This window comes from Cyanistes caeruleus, chromosome 4, assembly GCF_971803275.1.
Source record: "Cyanistes caeruleus chromosome 4, bCyaCae1.hap1.1, whole genome shotgun sequence".
Classification (NCBI taxonomy): domain Eukaryota; kingdom Metazoa; phylum Chordata; class Aves; order Passeriformes; family Paridae; genus Cyanistes; species Cyanistes caeruleus.
The window spans coordinates 2,078,760-2,102,133 of NC_141704.1; the positions used below are offsets into that span (position 1 = coordinate 2,078,760).

A 23,374-nucleotide genomic window follows, 5' to 3' on the forward strand; every position below is an offset into this window, starting at 1 on the left:
CACTCCATGTTTCCCGCATTTGAGTCGGAATTTTTAATGTCAGCCCCAGCAGAGGCTCCACCTTGGATAGATGGCATTGCCTGATCTGCATTCCCCGCTCATTCCTGCCCCGGAGCCTCTCGCCTTTGGCACTTCAAGAATAATTTCTCAGTTTATTTGTTGGTTTTGTTGGTTTTTTTAACTGCAAAAATCACAGCTCTCCTTTTGGGCCGTCTCATCTCACTCGAGGGTGGAAGTCAGAGGGTAATTATAGCAATCACACCAAAATCCAGCTTGGATGGATCCTGCCTTTCCCAGGAAAGCTCCTGGGGAATGCTGCGGGGGCGGCTGAATCCCCCAAATAAGATGTTGCTGCACAGCTGAAGAGGGAGGAAAGGGGAGCAGGGGAGGGAAGAAGATGATGTGGAGCTGTTCCTCCACGGGTTAGAAAATGCTGAGTGGCTTCTTGTCCCCAGCTGACCCCATGGAGCCCATAAAATCTTGGTTACATCCCAAACTTTTTGCAGCCTTAAATCCTTAATAAGAATTAATTTAAAAAAAAAAAAAAAAAATTATATGGAAAGCAACTTTTTACCCAGGCCACAGATAGTGACAGGAGAAAAGGAGAGTTTTAAACTAAAAGAGGTGAGATTTGGATTAGATTTTAGGAGGAAAGGGTTTATTGTGAGGGTGCTGAGGCACTTGGAGCACCCTGAGATAGAGGAAGGTGTCCCTGTCCACGGCAGGGGATGGAACTGGATGGGCTTTGAGGTCCCTTCCAACCCAAACCATCCCAGGATTCCTTGATCCCAGAGCCAGGAGATGGCTGACAGTTGGGAACATTCCCTGGCATGAGGGCAAATTCCCCCTGTAATCATCAGTCCTTCAGCCCCGCTGACAAAGGAAGGTCCCCAGGTGCCCCCAGCAGTAGCACCCCCAGCTCTCAGCATTCGAAAGGTGGAAAAAAATCATCCTGGGACTTTCTTTGGCCAAAGGGAATAAACCCTGAAGATACGAAGTGACAGCTGGGAATGTTACAGATCTTGGAATGACCTGCACATCCCTATGGAACCTCTGCAGAAGGATGAAACTCCTGGTTGCAGAATGCAGCTGGTGGAAATCCTTATTTAGGATTATTTAGGATTGTTTATGTTCACCAGCTGAACGTGTGGCTTTGCATCAGGACTCACCACCAGCTCTGAGCTGGCTAAAACCTTCAAGCCAAAAGTCAATGAATTAAAGATCTTGTTGATTAAAGAGTAATTAACTATAGAGGAAATGGAAATCCGAGTGTCCAGTGCAACCATTTCACCACCATGGTCACCACTGACCCTTATCCCCAGCTGCCACATCCACATGGTTTTGAACTCTTCCAGGGATGGTGACTCCACCACTGCCCTGGGCAGCTGTGCCAGTGCTTTATAACCCTTTCTGGGGAAAAAAAATGTTCCTAAATCCAATCTAAACCTCCCTGCTGTTCCTGGGCTACACCTGAGGCCATCCCTGCTCTACCCCAATGCTGTCGTGGTTGCTCCTCTCAGATCTGCTACTCCTGTCCTTTCCTCAGTTTTCCTTTTCCCTACTCTGTCCCACCAGGAATTGGCCCTGGGACATTTCTCTCCCTTGAATTGACCCTGGGACATTTCCCTTTCCCTTTCCCTTTCCCTTTCCCTTTCCCTTTCCCTTTCCCTTTCCCTTTCCCTTTCCCTTTCCCTTTCCCTTTCCCTTTCCCTTTCCCTTTCCCTTTCCCTTTCCCTTTCCCTTTCCCTTTCCCTTTCCCTTTCCCTTTCCTTCCACCTTTCCCACTTTTCCCCCTTTTTCCCCCTTTTTCCTTTCTCTTTCCCCCTTCCCCCTTTCCCCTTTCCCCTTCCCATTTCCCATTTCCCCTTTCCCCCTTTCCCTTCTCTCCCCTCACAATCCCTGCAGCCCGACCTGGCCACATCCTCGCTGTCCCTCTGTGTCCCCACAGCGACATTTCCCTCCCTCCCAGCCATTCCCTGCCCATTCCCAGCCCTCCCAAGGGACACATTTCCCAGGTGGGAAAGCTCCACTCCTCTCAGTCTGATTCAGAGACAGAGAGGCAGGTTTGACTGCAGTGGCTCCAGCACCATCAGCCAGCGCTGGGATCGGTAATTCCCGAGCTGATATCGGGGTCTGAGGGCTCCTAATGAGATCTGAGTGCCAGGGCAAAGCCATCTGCTCCTCCAGGACCCCTCCGGCTGTGGGGCTCCTGCTGGGAAGATGCTGCCTCCTGTGAAAAAGGCAGGACATTTTCCTAATTGCTGCCATTTGCAGGTGGGAGCCGGGCAATAGAGATGCATCTCCAGCTGACAATCCAATATTTACCTTTCCTTCAGCTGCAGACAAATGCCTGGGATGGCTGCTCACGACACACTTGATGGTTTTTCCTTTTATTTATTTTTTTTCCCAATAATTTCTTTTTTTGTGTGTGTGTCGCACAAATTCCTTGCTTAAAAATCTGCCCTTTCCCTTAAAGCTGCTTGTTGGGAATTTCATCAGAACCTCCCAGAACAGGATCCAGCACAGAACCCGCCTTTAAGCATGGGAGGAAAAAGCAGTTTCTAACCCCAATAGGAGATCCAAAGTCTTATGGGAGAGCTCAGACATGGGGTTCACATTCCCGTGCACTCACAGCGGGATCTGTTCCCATGGGATGGCTCTGGATGTTTGCCCAAACTCAGTCTGAGGGTTGGGCTCTTCTCCCAAGCTGACAAAACGAAAGGGAACAACCTCAGGTTCCAGGAGAGGTTTAAGTTTGGTATCAGGGGAAGTTTCTTCCCCAGAAGTTTTCCAGCCCTGGTGGAGTCCCCATCCCTGGAGGGATTTCAAAGCCATGTGGATGTGGCACCTGGGGACAGGGGCAGTGGTGGCCTTGGCAGTGACAGGTAAAGGATTTGGCTCGATGATCTCAGAAGGCTTTTCCAACCCACGTGATTCCCTGATTCCAAACGAAGATGATCCACTGAAGCCTGTTCCTTGTGCTGGGATGTGCCACTCTTTGCTACTCTAAAGCAAAAAATCCCCTTTAATTAAGGAAAACCAATGGAATTCCCTCTTTTTCCTCGCCTGGAGTTCTGCTGGATCACATTTCCATCCCTGCATCCATCCGTGTCTCCAGCCCAACCCTCGTGTGATGCTCCATGAGATTTCCAGAGCCTGCAGCTGTGGAAGTGCAGCGAATCAGGGGAAGCTCCTTGGACTGGACAGAGAGGACAGGATTTGCTGGAATGTTCCAATGGAAGTTTTAGAGCAAGCACACAAATAAAAGCTGCTCTCTGTGCACACAAAATCCTGCTAAAGCCAGCGGTGGATCCACCACACATACACAGAGGCTTTACCTGGACCTAAAAATGAGCTTTCACACTCATCCTCGTATTCCTCTGGGATGAAAAGCTTATCAGAATCTGGACACCATCTGGAACTGCAGTTTTGGTCTCCTGATCCAGACTTTAGACCTGGTCTAAGACTCTGCAGCTTGGGGGGAACTGTGGGGAAAGCCCTGGGGCCTCTTCCCAGCCAAAACCTCTTCCCAACAAAACATTTTCCACGTTTCCTGTGGAGAACTGAAGGCCCCTGCAAGTCTGGGAACCCAGCAGAGCTCCTTGTCCCACCCCCTGAGCCCTATCCAATGTGTCCTGGGTGGGTTTCCCAAGGATCCAGAGCCCGTGGGGAGCCCATCCCATCCCACTGCCCACCATGGACCCCGTGGATTTGCTCCATATTTTTGCTGCCATCACCCACAAACCAAATTCTGTGCAAATAAAGCAAGCATTGACGATTTCCCAGAGCCACCAGAGGTGACAGCGGCCACCAGGACTGACACCTCAAATCCTGGGCTGAAGAAAACAATGCCCATTCACATTCCACAGGCCTGGAGAAACAAAATGATCCAATTCCAGCTGGACAAGCAGAGTTTCCTGAACTCAGACCTTCTATTAAAGCACTTCCACAAGTAACTGGCCGGTGGCAAAGCATCATCACCGAGGCCAAAATCACTAAAGGTGGAAAATAAGAAGAAAAACTTCCAGCAAGAAAAATCCCTTGCCTTTAATTACCATTAGCAATGCAGCATGACAGAGGGAGATAAACACACAGGCACCTACACAAATAAGGAGCTTGGGAACACAAAGTAATTACTTTGATTTTACCCCCCCCCCCCCCTCCTCACCGACATTCAAAACTTATTAGTCTCCAGAAAGCACATATCAGCAAAAGACTGTCACCTCGGGGATAAATGAGGGATTTGTTTGTAATTCATTTCCAGGAGAATATATCCTGATGGTTTTAAGGCAGAGGAGGAACGTGCTCTGGCCAGAACAGACTTCTTAAAAGTGTTTATTCCCATCTTCCCCAGCCGCTTCCCTGGAAATGGGAACGCCAGGTTTCTGCTGGCTGAGAAGTTCACCCCCATTGATTGTTTCTCTAACACGCCACAAACCGAGCGAGGAAAAGTCAATGAAGCCTCTCAGTTTTTCAGTCCATTTCCAGTTTAGGAAAATTGAATTAATCTCTTTACTCGGAGCAGCTCAGACATCCCCGTCCAGGCAATGAAAATCATTGCACAGGCCACGAAAACCTCTCTCTTTAAAGGTTACAGAGCGAAGATTAAAAGCGCCTCCGGGAAGGGCTGAGAAGCCTGATCAAAATAAAACACTGAGTCAACACTGGAAAGGCTGAGCAGCACTGGTGCCTTCCAGAGCCTGCTGATCTTTCCAGATGCTTCCCTCTGGCACTTGGAGCGCTCCCCATGGATTGGGGATGCTCCGTGACTTCCCACATCCAGTGTGTTCAGGGCTAGAGGAACTGCTGTGTGAATTTAGCCGCTGATCTGGTTACTCTGGGGTTGCTACGGGGTGTAAAGCCTCGAGGGTTGTCCTTGAGGAATATTTGAGAGCAGCCCTGAGGAGAAGGACTGGGCACATCCATGGAGAAGAGAGGGGTTTCCTCAGGGCAGAGTCACAGCTCCCAAAATATTCCAAAATCTCCTCGCCAATCCTGTGCTGGGAGCTAGGAAGTTGCAGCAAAGAACTTGGGCACGCCACAGCTTCCAGGAGCTTGTGAAGGACTGGAAAAGCTGAAAGTTTGGGAAACCTGGAGCAGGCGCTTGGCTGAAAAGGCCAAAGGATCTGGGGAAGGGTCTGGAGCCCCAGGAGAGGCTGGGGGAGCTGGGAAAGGGGCTCAGGCTGGAGAAAAGGGAAATCAGGGGGAATTTCTGGCTCTGCACAACTCCCTGCCAGGAGGGGACAGCCAGGGGGTCGGACTCTGCTCCCAGGAACAGGGACAGAAGGAGAGGGAACAGCCTCAGGCTGGGCCAGGGGAGCCTCAGGGTGGATTTCAGGGAAAATTCCCTCATGGAAAGGGCTGTCCAGGGCAGTGCTGGAGTCCCCATCTCTGGAAGGATTTAAAATCCACGTGGCACTTGGGGACAAGGGCACTGGTGGCCTGGGCAGTGCTGGGGGAACAGCTGGATTTCCCGATCTTAGAGGGCTTTTCCAACCTAAACACTTCCATCATCTCCCAAAACACGGAGACACCCCAAGAAATGGTCCAGGGAATGCTGTGAAGGAACCAACTGGTGCCATCCTAAAACAGCTGCAGGTTCCACTGGGAATGAAATCCAGGGGTGGGTGATTTGCTCCGGGGAGTTTTGATGATCCCATAAAAAGGTGGATCTTTGGGATGCAGGGGCAGTGCCCGTCTGGGGAAGGGCCCTACAGGGACCCTCTGATCCCCTAAATCCCCCTGGGGTAGCAGAAGGAGGAAGGTGAGGACGAGGGCATCAAGCTGAGGGGTGGTTTTTAATCCTCTGCGATGGGGAGTTTTGGTTAATGCGGTGAAACCACTAATTACAGCTAATTAAACCCGCACTGAGATCAAAGCTCAGCGGAAACTACAGGGGGGAGCAAACAAGGCGGAAAAAGAAAGGGAAGGAAAATACGGATTTTGTTGTATAACCGAGTCTTTAATTGAAAACTAAAGCAGCTTTGCTAATTAAAAGCTGCGAGCCCAAACGAGGGCGTGCTCCAGACACAGGAGTCCAGTCTCTGATGGAGACAACACAACTTTCCCACACTGTCAGCAAAGGGAAGCTTTTCCCCCAGAGCCTCTTCTGTCCCTCATCCCCTGAAGGGAAGGGAATTCCTGGGATCCAGACTGTGAAGATTTGGGGATTTTTACCTTTCACAGCTCGGGCTGTGAAGTGGGGGGATTAGAACGTGCTGGTTACTCAGCTAATGTGGGGTTTACTCAAACTGAATGATCTTCACCCCAAATTTAGTCCTGGCTTGAGGGCAGCCCCAAGGAGAACATCTGAGATACTTCACTCACCCAGAGATGGCAGGGGAGCATCACAGGAGCTCTGCAGAGACTCCTGACTCTGAACAAAGGGATCCAGGTCAGGATTTGCTGGATCTGGTGCTCTCCATACACAAATCGAGCTCAGAGATGGCTCTCAGAGGAAGATTCCCTCCATCAGCTCCACCCTCAGGGAACCTGGGCACCCAGGCACAACCATGATATTTATCAAGAGTAAAATCAGACAGAGAAATAAGATTTGGCAGTGAAAAGTCTTCCTCCAGAGCACGGGGATGTTTAACTGCTTCCCTTTCCCTCGGCAGCTCCCAGTAGATGGCAGCAGGTCACTGCTCATTCCTGCAGCAGGGAACAGCAGAAATCTGGGGATAATCGAACAAAAAACTGCCCAGCCTGTCAGGACAGGAGCCCCGAGTGCCCAGGATCCAAACCTGGCAACGCAGCCCTGCTCCCCAAGCCAGCAGTGATGCAGGGTTTGGGGTGGGTTTGACAAAAGCTCAGCTCCAGCTGCATCCTCCATTCTAAACCCTGCCATCCTCCCCTTTCACAGGATCATGGAATCGTGGAATGCTTTGGGAGAGAAGGGACTTTAAGGATCATCCAGTGCCACCCCCTGCCATGGGCAGGGACATCTTCCACTATCGCAGGGTGCTCCAAGCCCGTCCAACCTGGCCTTGGAATAAAGATGGGTTTTGAGTAACGGGAGCATTGCCCAGACCCATTGAGGGGCTGGAGTGTGTCCAGGGAAGGGAATGGAGCTGGGAAGGGTCTGGAGCCCCAGGAGAGGCTGAGGGAGCTGGAAAGAGGCTCAGCCTGGAGAAAAGGGGGATCAGGAGGAATTTCTGGCTCTGCACAACTCCCTGCCAGGAGGGGACAGCCGGGGGGGTCGGGCTCTGCTCCCAGGAACAGGGACAGGAGGAGAGGGAACGGCCTCAGGCTGGGCCAGGGGAGCCTCAGGGTGGATTTCAGGGAAAATTCCTTCTCCATGAGGGTTGTTAAACATTGGCAGGGGCTGCCCAGGGAGGTCTGGAGCCCCCATCCTTGGAGGTGGCCAAGGAACTCCTGGATGTGGCACTCAGTGGAGGACAAAGGGGTTGGCCACAGCTTGGATTTGATGGTCTTAGGAATCTTTTCCAACTTCCATGGTGCTGTGAGTCCATGATTTGGGTTTATTGATGGCCAAACCAGGACCAAGTGGAGCTCTGATGGCTTCTCCCCAGCCCATTTCCCCGGGGATCCACCGGCACTGCCAATGTCCCTGCTGTGGGGACACCTCCAGCCAATATCCCTGGAAATCTCCCAGCCAATATCCCTGGAAATGTCCTCAACAGCAGGAAAAGATTCCTGCAGGAATCCTGGTCCCTGCAGAAGGAGTGGCCATGGGAACAACTGGAATGGCAGCACAGGGAAAGCTCCAAACAACTCCCAGCTGTGGAGACACCTCTGGATTCCAGAGGCAGGGGGGACACTGAGACCCAGGGACAATGACAGCACTGCTCAGAAAGCTTCATTTCCCAGGTCACAGTGACACTTGTTAGAGAAAATGTTCCCATTTCATCCCTGCTCTCTCTGTTCCCCTTGCAGCCACCTCAGCTCACTCTCCAGAACACTCAATTTTAAACACTCGTACGACTCAGAAAACGGCGCTTTCTTTCCAGTGATTTTTTATTTAAGGGTGAGTCTGAAGCAGAATCCTCACCCTTTGTGACCACTTCTGATGAAATCTTCATAAAAACCCAGAGAAATTTTGGGTGGGGATAGAGGGAGAGGAGGAAAGAAGGCACAAGGGAAAGGACCTGAGTAGGAATTCAAATCTGAAGCTTTCATTCCTTTCATGCCATAAATCTAATTACGGGTGTGAAACTTTGGAAATTTGGAGGTGTTTGGAAGTCATGCTCAGTCCTGGACTTTGCAGCACATTCTTGGATATTCCACAAGGAGAAAATCCTGCTTTTTCCTTAATAAAGCAGTGGAAGCCCCAACAACCTCCTGCATTTCTGCTGGCCTAGATACTGAACACACACAGGAACGAAAAACCTATTAATATTTGCAGGAAATTTAGCAAATGCTACAAATCCTTTGTGACACCTCAGCAGTCAGAACCAGCCTTTCTCCTGGTGGAAAAAACTCCTCACACCGATTGGAAATTTAATTTTTTTTTCAATGGAAACGTGCTCTGTGTTGCTCTGCTGAGACTTTCCCTGCCTTGAACTGAGAATCTTAAAGCAAAACTCATTTAAAACACATTTTCCCTCTTGCCACGGGACTGCTCCCAAAGCAGCAAATGCTGCTGTTGTCACCTGTGGGTGACAGAGCTCTGGAAAAATGGGGTTTAAGCAACAAGAGCCTCACCAGGACCAACAAATGTTACTTGGGTTTGCTGAGAGTCCTCCAGGTGATTTTGGCTTCAGAGGAGAAAGGGCTTCCCCTTCCAGCTTCCCTGGCTGGGATTTCTACTGCCTGAAGTACTGAGCAGAGAAGAAAGGAGATGCCCAGTGTTCTCTGAGGCCTCTAAAAAGCCTTGAAAACCATATCAGAATTGAAAAATAAAAGCAAAATCAAAATCACAACGCTCAGGAAAACCTTAAAAAATGTTTTGTCCTTTCTCAACTGGTCTGGTCTTTCTTATAAACTCGTTCTCCAACAGGTTCACTTTGAGAAAAGGACCTGTTCCAGAATTCAGATTGAATGCATGGAGAGTGATGCACTAATTGTTAATTGTGGCTAATTGCTCCTTGAACCCTTGGTGCCATGGGCACAGAAATATCCAGGCAGGGTTGGGAGTCTCCAGTCCCACCCAGGATCCTCCAATTCCCTGGAGAAGCGAAGCAGGGAGGGAATTTATCCCAGGAGGTGCAGGGGGAAGGGAGAGCAGGGGAGGGAGGATTTCTCCATCAGCTCTGCCACTGCTCCTGCCCATGGAAAAACCACTTTATCTTGAAAAAGGCAAAAGTGAGAGTTAACCGCAGCTCAGAGCATTTACAGATTCCTGCCTGAGCCGTATCACAGAGGTACAAATCACTTTTATCCCAGCCTGATGTTGTTTTATGCCTTCTAGAGGGGAGCTGTTATGTTTATTTAATAGTTTGAGTAGACCTGGGTAGGGTGGAGTCCCTGGGGTGAGGTGAGAACCTTGCTGGGGTGATTGTGAATTCAGGTGAGCAGGGCAGGGCTTGGATGCACCAGAGCCTTGTTTATGTAAAAGGAGAATCTGGGTAATAAACACTTAAACATTCAGGAATCATCTGAAGAAATAAAGAATCAAACAGACCAGAGCACGGAATTACACCCCAAAAGAAAAGAGGGAAGTAATGAAGCTGTGAAAGCAAGAAAAGAAATGTTGCTGGATGGATTTGATGGGAAGAAATCTGCACAAAGCTGCTGTGGGAGGGTGGGGATCAGGCTCTTCCCCCAAGGAAAAAGGGACAGGACACAAGGAAGTGCCAGGGGAGGCTAGGGTTGAATATCAGGAAAATTCTTTCACCACAGGATGGTCATTTAAGAAAAAATGTTAAATTTGGGATGGTTATTCCTTGTAGTTTCTAGTGGATCTTTCTCCCTCCCCCTCCTGCAGGCCTCAGCATTCACAGCTTCCTGGTGCCAATGCTGACTGAAGAACTGGATTCAATAATGATCCGTCCCCAGATGAGATCCCAAATAAATGAGGCACCCAGTCTCCCTCCTCATCCAGGGAGCTCGAACTTCCCTCCCAATTCAGCCTCCAACAGCAGTGGCCAAGTGATGGCACCAAGTTTTCCCCGTGTTTGTGGTGGGTCAGGTCCGAGTTCCACACAAACCTCTCTCGTTTGACCCCCTTCCTTCATTCCCAAGTTCCAGACCTTTCCTTTGGCTGCTCCAGGGCCCAGCTGCTGCCCCAGAAGATCAGCTGAGGAGCTCCCTGCAGCCAGCCCCAAGTCCAGGGGACACAGCCACTGCTCAGGGCTTGCCCTCTCCTATCTGCTTATCTCTCAGTCCTCCCTGAGTGAAGAAATCCCAAAATGTGGGAGAGGTTTGCAGGTCACACCCGGTTTTGGGTTTATTTCGAGGGAGATGTCCCTTCAAGCCAACCTGGATCTGGATCTGGTGACCCTGAGCCTTCAACATACCAAAACACTTCTCACCTGGAAAGAAATCCAAGCCCCAGTTTAATCTTGTTTAAGTTTTACCCTCTACCTTTGGCAGCTTTTCCCTGCCTGGGTTTTTGGAGAAGCCCCGAGAAGCGCCAAGCTCAGACACTTTGGTGAGACCTCACAGCAGCCTCAACTGATCCACATTTGGACTTGATGACCTTGGAGATCTTCCCAAACCTTAATAATCCCCCCGATTCTGTGATCCCTCTGAATGTTGTGCGACCAAAGGAAAGCCAAAATTGCCACCCCCACCTCCGCTTGTTGAACTTGACTCTCCTCTGGCCCCCTGAGGCTTTTGGAAGGAGCCACCTCTGCTCCTGTGGGCACCAGAAGAGTGACAGAGCCCGAGGTTTGTGCTCACCTGGCGAAGTCCAGGTCAGCCTCGCGGGACATGGTGATGTTGGTCAGGTTTTGCTGCAGGATGAAGATGTTCCTGCACATTTTCTTGATGCCGGACTCGCTGATGCGCTTGAAGTAGTGGGCGCCGTTGATGAGGATGCAGGAGATGAGGTGGCCCAAACCTGCAAAGGGGAAGGGATTTAGTGCCAATAATTTGTGGTAAAGCCCCCAAAATAAGCACTGTTAAGTGGTGCATGTCAGCTGGATCAAGGGATAACTGGATTTTACCTGGAAACCCTCAGTGATCTTCATGGTGCAGTTTAGGACTTTCCACCTCTTTAGTAAAAACACAAAAGTGCCCCAAAACTCAGAGCTGTGTTATCACAACCACTGATTTTTAATCAGGCTTTGCATAATGTCCCATCCAGTCCCTCTCCCTGTCTGGGCAGAGCAATGGGTCACTGCAGCTCCTGTAAAACCACAGGATTTTAATCTGTTATCCAGGGTGGTGTTTTCCCTGTTCTCCCTGGAAAATTCAGTCTCCAGGAGCAGGAATGAGCTGCATTTCGATGCCCCTGACGCACAACCCTTCTCTGATCAGTCCTGAACAGTTTCCTGTGTCTGAAATGACAGTCAGTTTTCTGAAGGAGGTCAGAAGGATACAGCTGGGGCTAAGGGACACAGGCACCCCCAAAACGATGCACCCACTTGTGTCACATTACAAAGAACAGAAACCCAGCCTGATTTACACTGCACAGCTCTGGGCAAGCCCAGAGGCCAATTAAAAGTCTAAATTAAGGATTTAATTCATGTACAGGGAGCCAGTGTGGGGCATCTGTAAATCTCAGACCCAGGTTTAAGAGGTGCCTGCGATTAAGGAGGACCCTGGGTATGAATTTTAACTTCAACAGGATGTGAATGGTCCCCGTGGCTCTGTGTGGAGTCATTTCCCTCTTCTTGAACAAACAGGGAATCACAGAATCCCAGGATGGTTCAGGTGGGAAGGGACCTCAAAGCCCATCCAGTGCCACCCCTGCTATGGCAGGGACACCTCCCACTGTCCCAGGCTGCTCCAAGCCCCCATGTCCAGCCTGGCCTTGGACATTCCAGGGATCCAGGGGCTGCTCTGGGAATTCCAGCCCAGCCAGGAATTCCTTCCCCAGATCCCATCCATCCCTGCCCTCTGGCAGTGGGAAGCCATTCCCTGTGTCCTGTCCCTCCAGGCCTTGTCCCCAGTCCTTCTCCAGCTCTCCTGGAGCTCCTTTAGGCCCTGGAATGTGCTGGAAGCTCTCTCTGGATCCTTCCCTTCTCCAGGAGAACATCCCCAGCTCTCCCAGCTGGTCAAACCCCACCTCAGTCTGCTTCATCCCCGAAAGGAATCCCGTGGAGCTTTGGGATGAGAATGGAAAACTCTTTATTGAGGAAGGATTGGGAAGCACCAGACCTTCAAAGATGTACTGGAACTTGTGCTGCTGCAGGCTGGCGCTCATGGCCTCCTCGATGGCGCTGATGTCCTTGTTGAGCCGCACCACCAGCGGGTCGTAGTCCATGCTCTCCACGTTGGCCACGATGGCGTAATTCCCTTGTTTGGCCAGAGGGATCAGGTAGTGGAAACAGTGAACCCTGTGAGGCACAAGAGAGAAACAAAAAAAAATATTTTAAAAATATTTTAAAATATCTGTGGGATACAAAGTGTTTTTTTACAAAGTGTTTTTTCCCCTTCCTCACGCTGGTAAAAAAATAACTTCAGGAGGTGGGTGGTGATGTCTGTGTTAAAGGCATCCTTCTCTTGTCATTGTCCCACCTTCAGGGATGGATCCAACAGATCCTTGGTGACAGATCTGATCACCATCATCCCAATGAATCTTCCCAAAAATACCCCATCTTCACATACAGTATCCAACAAGAACTCCTTCAATGAAAACCTCATAAAAATTGATAACTGGCAGGACCAGCGAGCCAGGGTCCATGGGATGGTTGTTAAAATTCCAAAACTGTGCCTATTCCCAAGCATTTCACCCTATTTCACATATTCACACACAGGCACCAGGGGGACTGGGATTGTTCTCTGTTACTGCAGGTGGTTGGAAATGCAGAGTGAGGGATCCAGGGAAGCTCCCACCCCGCTGGGATTTTCCTGATGTCAGCACCTCTCCTCAATCCCTTCCACCCTTTGGACACAGGGACGTGGTCTGGTGAATCCACAGCTCCAAACTCGGCTCCTGTTGGAAGCACTGGAGGAGCTGGGCAATGCTCTGCTCTAAATTACAGCAGAGTTTATCCCTGAATTCCATTTTAGGGATTTTTGCTTAACCCAAGTGTGACAAAAAGCCAGAGAGGCCAGAAACCCATCCCACGAGTCCGGGTTACCTCAGGCATCACCTCCTGTTACAGCCCAGCTGGAAAACTGCTCCATTTCCATATTTCCACCACCTTTTCCTCAAACCCTCCCAAGCCCAGCAGGTGATGGATGGCAGGATGAAGGAGTGCTGACAGGAATTAATGTGGATTATTTTTTCAGAGCTCCACACTGACTCCAGCAGAGCACGCGGGGACGCGACATGGCTTGGGATGTGTCACCGAAGAACAAACTGATGATCCATCAAATCTCTGACATTCCCCTTCTATTTGATGCCTCAGAGCAAAGGGAAGCAATGAAAATACACCTGGCCTAAACAGTTCTCCAGGGAAAAACGTCTTCCCAGCCCTGGGGTGGGCAGCTGGAAGCCTGAAGAAAGGGATTTGCTGCCTTTGATTTTTGCATGTGAAAGGCAGAGACTTCGTGGAATTATCCAGCCCTTGAAAAAAATCCAGCTGGTCCCCCAGTTCCTGTTTGAAAAAGTAGGAGGAGAAGCTCCTATTTGCAATCCCCAAAAAAACAACCAAACTGTGGAGACACTTGTTAGACCATGAAAACACCACTGTGTTGTTTTGGAAACACAAAGTCCCTGAAAATCACATTTTTCCTGGTCTCTGAACCATAATCATGGAATCACAGAGCAGGTGGGTTGGAGGGACCTGCAAGATCATCCAGTGCCACCCCTGCCATGGGCAGGGACACCTTCCACCATCCCAGGATGCTCCAAGCCCCATCCAACCTGGCCTGGGACACTTCCAGGGATCCAGGGATTCCTGGATCTCTGGGAAACTCCAGGTAAGACCTCACCACACACACATTAAGGGATTTCTTCCTAAATTCTCTTTTAGTTAAGATACGAACCTCCCTAAGAAATTCCACTTTCTGTATCCTGCCTCCATCCCCCGTTTGGCCATCCATGATTTGGTGACCTGGCATTTTTGGACTAACCTTTGATGTTGCCATGGACAAGTTTATTTGTCTCCTCTGGATGGTCTGGAGGTCATCTTCACCTGCAGCCTCCCAAGATCCCCCTCCACCCCCAAATCCCAGATTTTTTACCTGACTTCCAAGTGCAGCACCAGCAGGCAGCGATCAGCCATCTCCTGGAAGGACCTAGCCAGCTCACTCAGGTTTTGCAGGATCTGCTCGGATGCAGGAAGGTGTTCCAGGCTGGCATGGCTGTCCTGGCCTGGGGACATGGCTGGCAAGAGAAAAGAGTGACATTTGGGACATTCTCCATCCCATCCAGAGCCTCCTGTGTGCTCCCATCCCACCTCTGATTCAGGGGTGGATCAAGGAACAAAAAGCTCTCCTGCAGTGGACTGAACTCCCAAGTGGATCTGAGGGGTTTCATCAACCACCAGGTTGATTTTCCTGGGAAGAGATTGCTCTGGGGTGAGAATTCCTGTGGCTGCCGAGTCCAGGAGTGTTTATCTTGCTCTGCTGGGAGGGAGGAGCTGCTTGGGAGCCAAGGCACCCACAGGTAAGAGGGTCCTTTTTTGTCACCACAATGAACCTCAGCTGAATCCCCATCCCTTCTTTTGGTTTTGTTCCTTAACCACGGCTCCTGGGCAGTAAAAAGCAATTAAACCACAGCAAACACCCATGAGCTGCTCATGGATCGTTTCCTTCCCACTGGGAACTCCTTGAAAAAGCTCCTGGAATTTTATCCCAGCCATGAGTGAAGGTCTAGCTCCATAACTTCATCCCTTGTGGCAGTAAAAAGCAAATTAAACCACAGCAAACACCCAGGAGCTGCTCATGGATCATTTCCTTCCCACTGGAAACTCCATGAAAAAGCTCCTGGAATTTTATCCCAGCCACCAGAGCAGCTCCAGCTCCATAACTTCATCCCTTGTATTTTACCCCAGGGCCTGAGCCCTGACCCTCCTGCAGAAGCATCTCCGTGACAAGAGGAACCCTCTGTTATCCCACGTTCCACCCTAATCTGAGGAAGTGCATCCCAAATATCCGAGTTCAAGGCCTCATGCCAGCAGCACTTTGGAGCTGACATCCTGCCTGGGGTGATCAGCAGAGATTGAAATCAGAGTGCCCTGAAACACTTGAATTAAATAACGCGATTTCCAAGAGATCTCCTGGATCTCCAAGCCCCATTCCCACAATCCCTGTGTCCTGTGGCTTCGAGTAGAGATTCCTGTGCCACATAAAAGATTTCTACCCTTGCTGCCTCTTTCAAAACACTTCTGTAACAGGGAAGGTAAAGTTTGGGATCAAATTTCCAGCTTAACATTCATTGATGTTTTGTATTTGCTTCTTTATACAGCAACATTATTCTTTCCCTCACGGAGTTCTCCCTCTCTTTGCTGAATCATGGAATGATTTTCTCCAGGCTGAGAAAGCTTTCCCAGCTCTCTCAGCTGCTCCAGACCCTCCCCAGATCCAACACAACCCTGCACAGGAAGGATCTGTGCATTCCCAAGGAGCTGCTGACAATCAGCTTCCATTTTTGAGTGATGCTGATTTAAGGAAACGTGACTTTTGTACTCCCTTCTTTGGGAGTGGAGCTTTGGATTAAACACTAAAAATAATCAGCCTAAAATGAAACACATGTACTTGTGTATGTGATACATGATCAGGTCTGAGAAGAAATCATAGTGAGGAGATAAAAAACCCAAATTTTTGGGGTTTTTTTTGTGCAAAACAAAGCAGAGTTGAACAGACAAGTTGAACTGTACAATTATGTGTGGAAATCATGGAAGTAGATGGCCTTTGATGCCCAGAGAAGCTCTGGGATCCCTGGAAGTGTCCAAGGCCAGGCTAGACAGGGCTTGGAGCAGTCTGGGACAGTGGGAGGTGTCCCTGCCCATGGCAGGGGTTGGAAGGAGGTGATCCCTGAGGTCCCTTCCAACCCAACCCATTCCATGAATTAACTCCATGGATTAACCTCTCTCAGCAACTCCTGAGATCACAGCAAAACTCATGAAGTCATTTTTTGCATCAAGGAACACTCAGAAATTCCCAGCCTGGCAAATACTGCTGGAAATAATGAACTAGCCTGGAGTGTGTGAGAGGAACAAAAAGGGAAATGAGGGTGACAATCCAGCCTGGGAATGATGAGGACTCACCCCCCTGAGACTCCTGCCAGCCCCTCTCTGTTCACTGAGCTCTGTCCCACAAAGAAAATTAAATTACCAGCGAGGAGTGAGGGTCTGATTTACACAACCTCTAATTCCAGATTATCCCAGGACTCTCAGGAGAGCTGTTTGTCCTCCAAGTGACACTGGAGGGTGGCAGGACTTCAGCTCAGAGTCAGCTCTGGGGACAATTATCTGGTGACAGGACAAAGCAGAAAACCCCACCTTTACCATGCAGGAAAAAAACATATTTTTTTATTATTTTTTTAGCCCCAAATCCTACATTTTGAGAAGTTTTTTATCCTCCTGGAGATGCAGTTGGTGCAGGAATCATCTCTCTTTAGCAGAGCCAGCTCTCTCCGGAGATGCCACCCTGGAAGTGCTGGAGATGGATGGAGCCATCACCCGAAAAGCAGGAGTCAGCTCCTTCCTGCTGCAGGGAGATGCACACACCATTTTTCTCCTCTCCACAATTCATTTGCAGCACTTTAAGTGAAGCTGTAATTATATTTGTCAGTGGAGATAAGGGGAGGAGGGAGATGGGCACAATCTGCTCCCTGTTTAAAGCACTGAAATCCTTCTGGGTGTTCAGAGCCCCCCCTGGCAAGGAGGAGGCTCAGGTGAGATTTTTTTTGGGGGGGGTGAATCTGAATTTCTCCTGTGTGTTTTTGCTTTTAAAGGAAGCCTTTCAGAGCCCATCAATTTTCCTTTCTTCTCTGGACATCCAGAAGAGAAAATCCCATTCCTTTAAGTCTCACTCCAGATAGTTTTACTCCATCATTCTTGGCAGCATGAAGCCAACAAATGAGCTGGAGCAGCAGAAAATAATCAGAGCCTAAATTATTAAAGGACTTTGAGTAAAAAATGCCATTTGGAGCTGGATGTGGAGTTGGGCAGTTCTTTGGGCAAAGGCTGAGCCTTCCTGTGGCTGTGGACCCACCACACTCTGAAAAAAGGAGGGATCTCAGACTGCTAAAATGCTGGGAAAAGGGGAAAAAAATAATCTGGAATGCTGGAAAAACAGAGCAGCCATCCAATTCTTCTTCCCCTTCTCCTTCCTAACCCATCTCCACCCAGCTGAACATGAGCCCACCTGGCCACCCCAAAACCCTGGCCAATGTCCTGCTCCACTGGCCTTTATCATCCTGGATAATTAATTCACAGACTCATTTGCCCGAGGTGAATTTTCCATGCTGCTGGATAAAAGTCCCAGCTTTGTTTGGGATTTCTCCTCCCTGGCTGAAATCACAGCCCAGTCCTCTCCTTCTGAGGAAAAGAAACGTTTCATTCTGGCAAAGCTGAGAAAAATAAATTCATCACAGGCTTTGTCACCCAGGATTTCAGTGGCTCCTGACAGGCTGTGCCTCATGAATCGATGGATGCAGATTGCCAGGCCTCTGGAATATTCAACAAAACCCCTGGAGCCGCTCAGGTGTGAGCAGAGTGACCACTGACAGATCCGAGTGCTTCAACAGCACAAGGAGCAAAATCGATCCAAGGAGACAAACTCTGCACCCTGAGCCTGAGGAAGGAACCCCCAAAACGCTGAGGATTTGCACAGCATTCCCTAATTTGCTTTATGGGGAAAAGGAAAGGCTCAGAGAGACATTTTACAGCTCTGCTGGGGGAAAAAATCCCTCTTCTTTGGGAGAGAGATGCAGCAAGAAACTCCTGACGGATTTAAGGACTGGTTTGCAGCTCCTCAAATTTGAATTTCTTCCTCCCTTCCTCTCCAGAAGAGGTAACTCCAAAAAAAAAAAAAAAATAGGAAAAAAGGAATTTGTCATGGGGTAGCTGCTGGATTAAGCCTTTAGAAAGTCAGGGTTAATTCTTCTCTCTGCTGGAGACTTTCCTGGGGATCTCAGGCACCACTTTCTGTGCTTGAGTTCCCAGCAGGTAAAACCTGGATAATGTGTTTTTATCCATCACTGCCATTCCAGCTGACTCAGTTCTCCCTCTCTCCCATTCCCACAGCTTTTAGGACCACGAGGAGATGATGCCACAAGGACACAAAATCGCTGCTGAAATACCTTCATAAAGGAGAATAGCTGGTATTTAAAGGAAAAAAGTTTTGGGTGAAGCTGGGCAGAATTAGAGGTGTGATGGTTTTTTAAAGGAGTGGGGTGTGAACACCAGATCCAACATCGAGGACTTATTTCAGTAGAATTCCTGCTAGGAAAAATCTGACTTCTACACCCCAAAAAGCATGAAAAAATTAGTACTTTTAACATTTCATAATTTAAAAGCCACCTCTGTGGTTTTTTTATGGTCAGTCCCTCTGGGACCCAGCAAGGGAAAGGTGCTGCTGGCGAGGAAATCTTTGTGAGGGGACAGGAATGTCACCAAGGTCACCATGCCCCACCAAAAGGTGACTCCAAGGTACAGATCAGTCACTGTCTTCTCCTAAATTTGGGAGTTCCAGCTTTCTAGGAAAGGACTGGAATGAGCCATGAAAGCTGGAGCTGGATTTTGATTCTCCCACAATTCACAGGATTCATTTCAGAGCGATGGGAATTCAGGAAGCAAAGCTGGATTTTGGGGTTGACACCTTCCCTCTGCTTCTCTGAGGTGTGAATATTTGGGCCTCTTAGATATGAACAAATACTTCAAATATTCACCCAGATATTGCTGCTTTTTACCAAAATTGTTCTCTTTTGTAAGGTTTAAATCCAGGAAAATAAAACACTCAGAGGAACGATTTCCCCCAAGGCTTCCAAGATCATGGAATGGATTTTGGAAATGGAACCGAGAATGATGGAAGGGAACTTTAAAGGCCATCAGTCCAACCTTCAGCACATCTGGCACCTCACACCTGGATTTGGGATCTCAGCTGTCTAAATTGTCTAAATTCCCAGCATTTTACTGGGAATTCAGCTTTTACTGGGATTAACAGCAAGGGAATTCACTGGTGCCAACAGGACAAAGTTACTCTTGTAGGACAAACAGAATTGAAGAGGAAACGAGCTCAGGGGAGAGAAGCTCATTAATAAATCTCTAAGCAAATTCCCACTAATGAGTCCTGTTTTCTCAGAGAAAAATCAGGGCTGTGGTGGAGGAACCTTAAGGAAGGGATTTCCCCTTGTAAATCTTGAGGTTCTGACAGGGAAGAACTGCAAGGAAAAATAAAAATAAGAAAGAAGGAAAAAGAAAGAAAGAAAGAAGGAAAAAGAAGGAAAAAGAAGGAAAAAAGGAAAGAAGGAAAGAAGGAAAGAAGGAAAGAAGGAAAGAAGGAAAGAAGGAAAGAAGGAAAGAAGGAAAGAAGGAAAGAAGGAAAGAAGGAAAGAAGGAAAGAAGGAAAGAAGGAAAGAAGGAAAGAAGGAAAGAAGGAAAGAAGGAAAGAAGGAAAGAAGGAAAGAAGGAAAGAAGGAAAGAAGGAAAGAAGGAAAGAAGGAAAGAAGGAAAGAAGGAAAGAAGGAAAGAAGGAAAGAAAGAAAGAAAGAAAGAAAGAAAGAAAGAAAGAAAAGGAAAGAAAAAGAAGGAAAGGAGGAAAGAAGGAAAGAAAGGGAAAGGAAAAAGACAAAAGAGAAGGGCTGGCACTGAGAATTTCATCCCGAGGCCTCTGCATCCTTAAAATCCAAGTGTGGGAGAAGGGACAGAGCTGGGGAAAAAAGCATCCCGACCTTTTAGAGGTGGGAAGGAAGAGCTGCAGCCCCCATCAGCTGGGTAAACACTAATGATGAGCAGAGCCCAGACTGTCACCGGTGATAAAGAGCAGCCTAAACACTCTATTAGTTTTTCATTTGGGGAATTAATGTTTTTTACGGCGTGTGTACACTCGGCCCTTAATGAATTGTCTCGTTAGCGCTGCCTGCGGAGCTCCTCCGCTGCCGGCCATAAATTTCCCCAGGAAATTAGTGCTTTAAAAAAGGCAAGAATTCCTCCAAAAAAAAAAAAAAAAGTGGTTTGTTTTCTGTTTTTCTGCAAAGATGCATCTTTGGGAAAAATAAAAAAAAAAAGGATTATTTGGAGGGGGGTGGAGAGGAATCTGTTAAATAAAATAGAGGGGCAACGTAAGTGTGTGGGGAGGTTTGAGCTCCATCCTACAACTCCTGGAAGGTTTGGTTGATCCACACTTTTCTTTAAACACTGGAAAAAGCTTGAAAATCACCCAAAAACAATTGGTTCGTAAAAAAATCCTCCAAAGATCAGGTGTTTTTCACTAAAAAACTGGGTTTTCTTTCACTGAAGGAAGCAAAATTGTGAAGGGAGAATTAAGAGCAGGATCCAAACACAGAATTAGGAAGAGTTGATTGCAGTATAGGATTCCCTAAAAAGTTCAGGATTTGCTGTTCCAGTGCTCCTCAGCTGGGAAAAGTCCTCTGTGTTAGTTTTTTCTGTTTTCAGTCATTTATGATGTAACTTGATGTAACTTTCCCAGAACTTGCCCTTCTCAGAATTATTATTTCCTGGGCTGAATTCTATTATCTCAGAAGTGATTTTTAAAAGTCCTTTCAGCTTCTTCTCAGTTCTGGGAAGGATTTTTATTTATTTTTTTATCCTGTTTGGTGTTTCCCAATGTGCTTCACCAAATTTTCCTTTAAAACAGGGAAGATCACAGGTCAAGGGAGACACTTCCATCAATCTACAGCAAACCAAAAACTCACCCCAACTTCTCCTCAGAGTCCTCCAGAATCCTGAGCTGGACCTTCCCCAAAAAATACCCTCAAAACCTCCCTGCAGGATTTCTCTGGGTCTGAGAGTGTTGTGAATTAATGTTGTAAATATTGGCTTTTCACAATTATTCTGATAAATATATTATATGCTTTTACTATATTCTTTTCTCTTAGCAAGTTACAGGCTTAGATAGGAATTCTGAATGGTAAGGATATGTCTCATCTGGAGAAGGCAAGATAACTCCAACAGGCAAGACAATGGGAGGATCAAGCTGTGGAAAACAGGCTATTATCAGCAGCAGGAAATGGAGAGCAAACTGTTACCAAAAAGCCGGTACCAGGACGTTGGTAAGGGGGAAAGAGATGAAGCCCATCTGCTCTCTGAGGAAGTATAAGGGGCCTGGACCCTTATCAACAAGTGACCATCTGCAGCAGAAAGGAAACCAAACTCCAAAATAATGCTGACCAGCAGAAAATAACATGATCCAAGAAGGTGGAACCAGGGAGGGGACATGCTTGAATATGCATTAACCTCTCACAGCAAAGAGGGGATAAAAAGGACACTCCTGAGATACCAGGTGTGTTCCTGGTAACCCACCAGGGCACCCGGCCGTTTTAACCCTTTGCTTTATTTCTTTTGTCTCCTAATTGTCTTTTGTTTATATTAAATTATTTTTATAATTTATTAAGTGAATCTCGTTTTTAAGAAGAGGGATGGATTTGCAAAAGAACCTTAAATCTCCCAGTCTGTTTGGCTTAGTGGAAGAGAAAGGAATAAAATTCCTGAAGTCAGTCACGGTCCTGATGCCCAGCAGTAAAAGTATAATGAAAATAAATACATTCAGTATTTATATATAAAATACATTCAGTAAAAAAATAAAAATAAATAAAGTGAAACAGATCCTGAGCAATCATTTTTCTGACAATTATAGATAAAAGTGGGGTTTTTTTGTGGGCTGTTTGTTTAACAGATTAGTTTGCAAAGCAAGAGGAGCAGCCCACAGGTCTGGAAGAACCAAGGGAATCCAGAGGAAGGTGGGAATGGAAACATCCATGGGAATGATGAAGAGTTTTCAAATCCGGGGTGAAGAGTGGGAAAGAAAAAGGGACAAGCACCAGGATGATCAGACTCAGCCCGATTTCTCCACAATTCCTGGTTATTTAAGAGCCATTCCCCCAAATCCCAGAGGAATATAAGTGCTGGTGAGATCAGAGTGACCCAACAAACGGTGTCCTCAAACCCTGGCTGGGATTTTGAGTCCCCACCCCATAATTCTGACAATTCTTTTTCCCCTTCCAGAGCAGAGCAAGGTGTCACCTCTGTCACTCCGAGGAGGAGCAGGGAGGACTTTCTGCTCTCCATCTTTGCCATCAGGGAATGATTTTCTCCGGGAAGAGATAAAAGGACTTTAATGGGATGAACCAACTGGACTGGCCAGCAGGCTCCTTGGAGCCATTCCCATAAAACCCCGATTTCCTGGCATTACTCACGCGGGATCCTGGCTGTAAAACAGTTTGAAAGCTTTGCTAATTAGGTCACTTATTTACATGACAATCCCCTGCGTTTAGAGCTGGTGGGTGGGAGGAAGGAAAGACGGAATGAGAGTAATTAGCGTAATGATGATGGTGAGTTAAGTGCTGACCCCAGGGCACCCGATCGATCCCGGCACAGATTCCCGGTGTTGTCTCCCACAACAAACCATAAATGAGCAGCCGGGGTAGGGAAACAAAGTCTCCTTTCCTCATCCCATTAAATACTTGATGGAAAGCGCTGAGGCTGGGGAATGCTGCAATCCATGGGAAAAGCTTCACTGCAGACATTCCAGAAGGAAAAAAAAGCTCTGGAAGGCACGGGGAGATCACTTTGATGGAAAACCAGGAGTTTTTAGGTGACTGGTGACTGTGTGGTTTCAATCCCTGAGCTCCAGCAAAGCGGAGCCATTTTTAAGGGATGAAATTTTCGTGCCAAAATTCTAAAATAAACCAAAATAATCCTCATGCTCAGTTGAATCAAACCAGGCATTTTTTCTCTGTAAAGTTCCCTGATGGTCTTGAAGGTGTTTTAACACTTTGCTATCCCAATTTTCCTATGGTTTTAGTCCTCCAGAAGTCAACTCAGCCTAGAGGGATGCAGCTGGATTCTTGTTCTCTGCCTGCTCTGCTCAGCTCTTGCCTTTAGAATCCTGGAATGGTTTGGGTTGGAAGGGACCTTCCAATCCCATGGGACACCTCCCACCATCCCAGGTTACTCCAAGCCCCAATGTCCAACCTGGCCTTGGACATTCCAGGGATCCAGGGGCAGCCACAGCTGCTCTGGGAATTCCAGCCCAGCCAGGAATTCCTTCCCCAGATCCCATCCATCCCTGCCCTCTGGCAGTGGAAGCCATTCCCTGTGTCCTGTCCCTCCAGGCCTTGTCTCCAGTCCCTCTCCAGCTCTCCTGGAGCCCCTCCAGGCCCTGGAATGTGCTGGAAGCTCTCCCAGGTGTTTGCAGCAGCTTTGCAAAGTCCGAGTCCATTTGTAGTTCT

The 23,374-nt window shown here is 48.1% G+C and overlaps 1 protein-coding gene across 1 annotated transcript in view; it reads right to left on the minus strand.

Annotated features, from left to right (window-relative positions):
• Nucleotides 1-23,374, minus strand: part of EXOC4 (exocyst complex component 4) — a 290,233-nt gene that overhangs the window by 12,868 nt on the left and 253,991 nt on the right. Inside the window, exons 15-17 of the mRNA XM_023918813.2 lie at nucleotides 14,200-14,341; nucleotides 12,226-12,404; nucleotides 10,804-10,963 (exon numbers count right to left, since the gene is read on the minus strand). Coding sequence (XP_023774581.1) covers nucleotides 10,804-10,963; nucleotides 12,226-12,404; nucleotides 14,200-14,341 — 481 coding nt within the window. The remainder of the gene's footprint in view (nucleotides 1-10,803; nucleotides 10,964-12,225; nucleotides 12,405-14,199; nucleotides 14,342-23,374) is intronic.